The sequence below is a fragment of the Mucor mucedo genome (assembly GCF_025094135.1).
Source record: "Mucor mucedo strain NRRL 3635 chromosome Unknown EV154scaffold_370, whole genome shotgun sequence".
NCBI classification, from domain to species: Eukaryota; Fungi; Mucoromycota; class Mucoromycetes; order Mucorales; family Mucoraceae; genus Mucor; species Mucor mucedo.
In genome coordinates, this window is record NW_026252654.1 from 5,831 (window position 1) to 13,214 (window position 7,384).

The 7,384-nt window shown below is 40.0% G+C and overlaps 1 protein-coding gene across 1 annotated transcript; it reads right to left on the bottom strand.

Annotated features, from left to right (window-relative positions):
* Positions 1 to 384: 384 nt before the first annotated feature.
* EV154DRAFT_534784 (uncharacterized protein) lies at positions 385 to 4,460 on the bottom strand. The gene is made up of 5 exons (XM_051604045.1): positions 4,046 to 4,460; positions 3,913 to 3,984; positions 1,695 to 3,855; positions 884 to 1,652; positions 385 to 857 (listed from the first exon to the last, which is right to left on the bottom strand). Exons 1-5 carry the CDS (start codon positions 4,243 to 4,245, stop codon positions 466 to 468), a joined length of 3,594 nt encoding a protein of 1,197 aa, XP_051449871.1. The 5' UTR covers positions 4,246 to 4,460; the 3' UTR covers positions 385 to 465.
* Positions 4,461 to 7,384: the final 2,924 nt, after the last annotated feature.

The window sequence follows — 7,384 nt, forward strand, 5'->3', positions numbered from 1 at the left end:
GACGAGACGATGCTAATTCTACTGGTAGTGCACCTCTTCAACACTGGGAGTTTCATGATTTGATGGAGCAGGCAACAATACCAATGCCAACTACAAACCCGCCTGTTACATACAGCTCCCATTCCAGAGAAACTGTGGACAACCGTGGTGATTATGCCACTACACAACCAGTTGAAAACTTTAAATATTTCTTAAATTCTGCACCAAAAAGTAAATTCCCGTGTCAGAATTTTTTTTAAAAAAATAAAACTTTGCGATTGGGCGAAAAAACAAAATACGTGATTGAAGGCCAGATGTTATGAAATAAACAACTGAATGAAGGTTTTGTGCACCTTGAAAACTACTTTAGCGTCTTTTATGGGGGTCAGGATAGCGATTCGTGCAGCTAAGCATTTTTATTGGATAACAAAATGGAAGAGACTTTTATTTTTTTGAAAAAATGACATGTAAAAAAAAACAAAATGATTAGTTTCTTTCATTTTCTAAAATTTTGAAATAACGATTAGTGTTATGGAGCCACCAGAAAGTACCGAACTTGCACTTGTTGATAAGAGAATATTTGACAGTGTCAATCTCAGTTTCCTGAGACATGTCAAGTAATTCCACCACAGTCAGTTTATACTTCAGCAAGTCCAAGATTTCTTCAGTTTTCTTGGTGAGGAGATTACCACCTTCGTCAGCTTGATAGACAGAAATGAGGCTACTGTCATCGTGAATCACGAAGGCTGGCCTGGGAACAAGTTCATACACCTCAACAATAGCCTGATCGCCGCGAAGTTTTACCACCTTTCCAAGCAGACGACGCGCCCCAAGAGAATCCAAGTCAACATCGAGAATAGCCGTCATGTTAAAGCAATCTTCTTTCCAGCAATATATTCAGTACTGCCGAATTCCCGATTAGCAGAATAGTACATGTCCTCACTGTACCTATCGAACCACGCTTTGACCAGACTACCACGAGTTTTCATACCGTTATCCCAAACAAGACCCATCGCAATACTTCTCAGCATTACCTCACGACCGTTAATAAGAGCCAAATCACGAGAAGGGTTTTGTTTGTTGGTCTTCATGACAATTGCCCTAATGTGTTTGTTGAATTGCTCGTTCTTTTCAGTTGCGAGAAGCACAGGAGAAGCAAATCGAAGACAATCCTCTACCAAATGGACTATCAAATGAGTCTTTAAACGATTACACAATGGACCACCAGTTTTGGCGTATGGAATCGTAGCACCATTAGATTGTTCACCAGAAAGACCATAGATCTCTTCAGAAGTAGTTTGACTGGGCACTGATGCAGTTGTCGTTGCTGTTGCTGGCTCTCCACGAGTACGTCGGTTACTGGGAACAACGGTACGATCAAGGTTATCCAGAGCAATAACAGTATCATCAACGGATTGACGCAATAAATCGAGATAGGCAGAAAAGTTGGTATGTATTTCACAGTTATAACACAATGAGCAAAGCTCACCAAGCTTATCAAAAGTACTAATAACGTTATCCATTCGGTGGAATTGATCATTACGAAGGTTGAGGAAATCAATGTGGTCACGAGCAACTCTGAGAACAATTGGGAGCATCTGAATCATAAGTTTGAAGTCTCTTCCAAGAAAGCTTTTGTATCCTTTGAGATGCGTCGACAAATTGGTAAAAGCCTTAGACCCATACTTTGCACACAAAATACTAATGCGATCAACCTGCTTCTTGTTGAAAAAGCAATCAGCAGCTTTGTTGAACGTGTATTTGATTAAACCGAGACATAGGCCATGCAGAATTTCTACCGGTGTATCCTTGCTAGGATCCCAAGAAGACAACGTCAAAAGCCTTTTGCCAGCAGTTTCCTTGAAGCCGAGGTCCATCAAGTTTTCGACCATGATATAATCACCCTGTCTGTTACGAACACGTATCGAGAAATCAGTACTATCCGAGTCATCGCTTGGAAATAAACTCATCCAGTGACCTTTTTCTCTTGGAACTGACATGTGTTCTTCGGCCGTGGTAATTCTATTAGGATCAAAAGCATCAGCATGTCGACACCAGAAGCATTTTCTACACGGATAAGTAGCTGTTGAAGCTTTCAAACAAGAAACCTCGGCATGACGAGGATTGTCAGCCTTGATAAACAAAAGAGGAGCAACAACAAAGACTTCTTCCTTGAGAATAGCATCAAACATCGGCAGACCAGTTTCCAGTTTCTTTAAATCGGGGACAAGGGAAGGCAACTGTTCCATAGCAGTATGGCGATTTGATCCACATATAAAAAATTGATTCAAATAATGATTGGCAACACTAAGAGGAACAGCGGCAGGATTCATCGACCACGAATCGAAACAATTCCATTTTGATGTGGAATTACCACTGGTATCATCAGAGAAAAGGTTGTACGGAATTACTCTAACGACCTGGTAGTTTGGCGAATTGGGATTTATGCTTCTTATACGTGATCTAATGGGCAGTGGACGCTTGTACTTATTACCAGTATCAATCATGTCATGATGAGCGCGAATCAATCGAGTATTAGCAACAACATCTCTAGAACAAAGATAATCGTCACCATTTATTTGTTGTAAGCTGGTAAATGCATCGAAGGATTCATGTTCGGCACGAAAGACATTATTGATGTCAAGGTCGGTTATGGGACAGTGGAGAAGGATGTCGTATAAACAGCACATTTCAAGATTATTATCGGGTTTAATTGGATACAAATCAACGTTCACAACTTTTGATATTTGGAATATCTTGGCCACTTTAAAATAATGGCGATCACGAAGAGGAATATTGCTCTCAGACAGCAAAGAGACCTTATCCGATACCCAGAGTTGAAGATTTGGACCAGTAATTATCATGGGATGCTCAAACAATCTATCACAATTCCACTTTTCACCTTGACTTAGCTTGATTCGTTGGTTAGGTGTTCGATCAGGAAGATCTGACAGGAAACCAGACATACAGGGATTACCTACGAGAAGTCGCAAGTGTTCAGATACATCATTGAGAAACAAGTCAGGCTTTGATGCGACAACAACAGGAACAGCGGGTGCAGAAGCAGTTGTATTTGTTGTTGCAGCAGGATCAGTGGCAGGAGCAGAGGTATTGGCAGGAGCAGAGGTATTGGCAGGAGCAGAGGTATTGGCAGGAGCAGAGGTAGAGGCAGGAGCAGAGGTAGAGGCAGGAGCAGGAGCAGAGGCGTCAGCTGCTGTAGCAGTACCAGATGCGCTAGTTGATGTGGCAGGTTCAGTAGGTTCGACAAGAAGTCCGCCGTTATCATCTTTCGCACAATGGGGAGCATGAGGAAAACAAGGTATACAACTTTTCTTGGATTTGTGAAATCTGGAAACGCTGTGGGGAGTGGGATAGCCACGGAAATCATAAATAACATCAGAAGGATCCAAAGCTAGTTGAGCTCTGTACTCTTTGATTGCAATTTCAGCCATATATTTACCAAAATCAAGAACTGATTTGATTTGGACTTCTGAATACTTAAAGCTACCAGACTTGAAGAAAAGAAGGGCATGCATTATGTATTCATTTTTGAAAGGATATGCTGGATTGTCGTTGACATCACCACTCAAATCAAGATATTCATCATTACCATCATCACCACCATCACCATTAGAGCCGTTGTTGACGTCGTTAACAGGAACGGGAGGTTCATTAGATTCGCTATCATCATCAGATTCCCCTCCGTTGTTAAAATCATTGTTGAAATGGTCAAAGGCATTACCACCATCGAATTCTTCTTCACCATCATCACGCCCATCATCATCACCGTCACCATCATAATCGTCATATTGATTTTCATCAAATTCATTTGCAGGTTCAGACAATGGTTCGGCAGTGCGTTCAGGTTGGATTGGTCTAATGTATATTGATGTAAGTAATTTGAATATATTTAACAGCCTTAAATAACTTTACCTTTCAATGGACTCCATATCAGAACTACGAGATTCGCTTAGCGGGATAGTAGGTTGTTCGTCAGAGGTATTCCTAAAAATAATAATGATAAGTACAAACTGACTATTTTTAAATTGAAGAAGACCTCACTTACTGTTGTTGGATGTCATTGGCAGGTAGTGATCCTTGATTGGACTGAATCGCCTCCAGAAGTTCTAAGTGGTGTCCTGATCTTTGATGCACTTTAAAAGAGTGTCGATTAATTGTACTGTATTTACATAACACACACGTTTGCTCCTGAGGCGGTAAAGCAGGTTTTGCACGGAACTTATTTGTTCCAGGTGTTTTTTTCATAGTGTTTTAAAATTAAAGTAAGTTGTTTATAATAAATAAAGAATTTTGATAAAGTGCACTCTGGGGATTGTCTTTGGTTTATATATCGTTCAGATCAAAAAATGTGTTTAATGCTTAGCTTATGCGGACATAAGCTGTCAATTTGATTGGTGCAATAATTTACAAACGTCATTGCGGAACGATATTTTGTCACGCAACCCAACTTTCTTAGGTCGCTTTTCTTTCTCTTACGTATTTTTTTTCAACCGTGGCGTGTCTTCACAAACGCGTGATTATTGCTTGTAATATTATGATGCTTATGAACAATGGTATGTCATAGAACATCTGTCTTAACAATACTATCATAAGGCATTCTACTAATTCTTTTCTCACAGTCAATTTAATCAAAGTCAAACGCGAAAAAGGTAGCTTTTTCATGACTTATGCGATAATATAATCTTCTATCCCCTTTTACTTTCAAGATGTGTATCTATAAAGGTATACTTTATTCTGTACTGTGCTTCCCTGTAATAATATATCACTAACAAACGCCTTTTTATTTTTTAGAGGCTCTTTACTCTTTGAAATACCGTAAGTAATATCTTGGTGATTATTTTACATCCTAAACTAATACATAACGCGTTTCATTTGTCAATAGATATATCGCGTAAAGCTTCATACAAGGTACTATAATTTTAACATTAATCATTATCCATTTTACTAAACACATTATTCACTTTATAAATTAGCTCGTGATACTGCTTAAGCACGGATAAAATGTAAGTACAATATCTACCACAGACACTTGAATATCACATTAATACCTTTTTCCGTAGCTTCAGCTCAAACAGAATCAGTTTTGCGTGGGTTTTCTAGCTTGAATTCACTGTCTGCTATACGTGTCATACGTGGCCTGTCTGGGCTACGTGGTCTGCCCTGTCTGTCAAGGCTGAATAGCCTGCCTGGTCGGCCTGCGTAGCCCCGAGGGGCAAACAGGCGCTTTTTGCCGGTTTCTGATTTTGTGGGCCAATTTTTTATATAAATAAATTTCGCTTTTTAAGGCAATTTTAAAGAAAAACTATTTTCGTATTTTGTATTTGTATTTTATTGTTTTGTTTGTACAGCAAGGAAACGTAAACAAAACCACAAAACCAAAAAGGAAACAATTTTCATATCTATTTTTACTTTTTTTTTTGGGAAAAAAATGGTCTTGAAATTTTAAAGTTTACACCTGGTTGTGTAGAAGTCGTGGTCATTCAGAAGTCGATAATGATAATGAAGAGGATGAGGATGAGGATGTCGTTCCTCAGGTAAATGCAAGACGTCCACGTAATGTAAGTGTGTCAATGTGGTTTATGCCAAACCATATGGACCAAATGGAAGCTCAAAGCCGGGCTGAGAGAGCAGCTGATCGTGCTGGTATAATTAAAGAAAGGAATACCGATCGTGCACGTATTGCTGCTGAACGAGAGGCAGATATTGTTCGTATGGTTGAAGAAGATGCATACCGACGAAATCAACTGGATCATAACAACGATTACAGACGACAAAATACTGAGTTGGTAAGAGAGGCTACTTTGTCCATGTCCCGAATGGTAGATTTCTTTGCTGCTTCAATTGCTCAAAACAACAATGCCACTCGTGCTCCCACACCTACCACTACCACCAGCAACAACAATCCCCCTTCTCCCAATCCTTCTACAGATAATATCATTTAAATAAAATTGGATAAAACAAAAAGTTTCTATACTTATCTATTTCTATTTCTAAGTCTAGTTCTTCTTCTACTTCTACTTCTAGTTGCTCTTCAACCCCCTCTAGCCGCCCCACGTCTAGTTCTACGTCTCATCAATCCCTCAAAAATAGTAATCCTTCTGCTACTACCGCCTACATCAGGTGAGTCTTCATCTTCAGGAACAGCTGCATTATGATCTTGAAGGTGAACAAGGTCGGTAAACCCGGTATCACCAAGGTCGATACACATATTGTGTAAAATACAACATCCGGTAATCATCTCGTTGATCTTCAACTGGTCCAACATGTAAATGTACTTGCCAGTAAATCTCCAACGAGCCACCAACACACCAAAGGCTCTTTCGATCGCCATTCTTGTAGATGAATGTAAACGATTGAATGTACGCTTGCGACTGTCTAACACGCATTGACTCTCAGGAAATGGTGTGATCAAGTTGGGTCTCAAAGGATAGGCAGAGTCACCAATCATAAACGTGTTGTCAGGAAAGTGAATGTCTGGGTGGCGAAGAATTTCACTCTACATCACTTGATCGAAAAGCGGCAGCATCATGCGTTCTTCCTGAAGTAAATATTGTTGTGTTAGCTTTTATATTGTTTCATCGTAGATCATTATACTACAATACCTGAGTCACCCACTTTGATATACCTGAATCGTAATGCAGAACCACATACGGCAGTAAGCTTCACGGAATAGTTGTTCATTCTATCCCTGAACATAGCACCCACGGTTGGAGGGGAAGGTTGGTGAATGATAAAGTTCTTACCATCCACAGCACTAATCACATCATTCAATCAATCCCCAGTGCTACTCCCCAAAACCGACAGCAATGGCATTGGCTCTGATAGGGTCCTGATGGGCATGTCAATAAATGACCAAGTTGATCCTTAATTGCTTTGAGTGTTCTTGTGGTGAAGTTGGTATAACTACCTGATGAAACACCCAAATGCATATACGCTTGACGATATCCGATATGGCAATTAGCCAACCGAAATAAAGCCGTTGCGACTTGGTTATAAATCGGAGTAGTATTGGGAGCGACAAGATTGAATTCTTCGTGTGCCGAAAGCTCGTTCACCAAATGCTCAAAAGCACGCTTACCCATACGTAGTTGGCGCGATAACTACTGACCTGGTTTTCGTCATTGTCATTGAGGAATGGGTGTTCCAATCTCCAAAAGTGGTATAGACGCGATTCACGTCTACCATCGGCAATAATTACTGTTCTTGTTCTTTCTACCACGTTCGCCCATCATGAAAATGGGGAGATTGTTAATAGAAACTCCATATTGATTGCGGTAATTGCTGGCAATAAGATTATTGGAGACGTTCTGCATGGTAAAGTTCTCCAGTGGAATGAAGGTCTTCATGTTTTCCACGAGGCGTTGTCCAGTAGAATTAAGAATTT

Excerpts from the sequence above, each read along its gene's own strand:
- EV154DRAFT_534784 (XM_051604045.1), bottom strand. The coding sequence starts at position 4,245 with ATGAAAAAAACACCTGGAACAAATAAGTTCCGTGCAAAACCTGCTTTA. Across the intron at positions 3,856-3,912 it reads GATATGGAGTCCATTGAAAG|ACCAATCCAACCTGAACGCA; the intron begins GTAAAGTTATTT and ends AATATACATTAG. Across the intron at positions 858-883 it reads TGCTAATCGGGAATTCGGCA|ATTGCTTTAACATGACGGCT; the intron begins GTACTGAATATA and ends GCTGGAAAGAAG.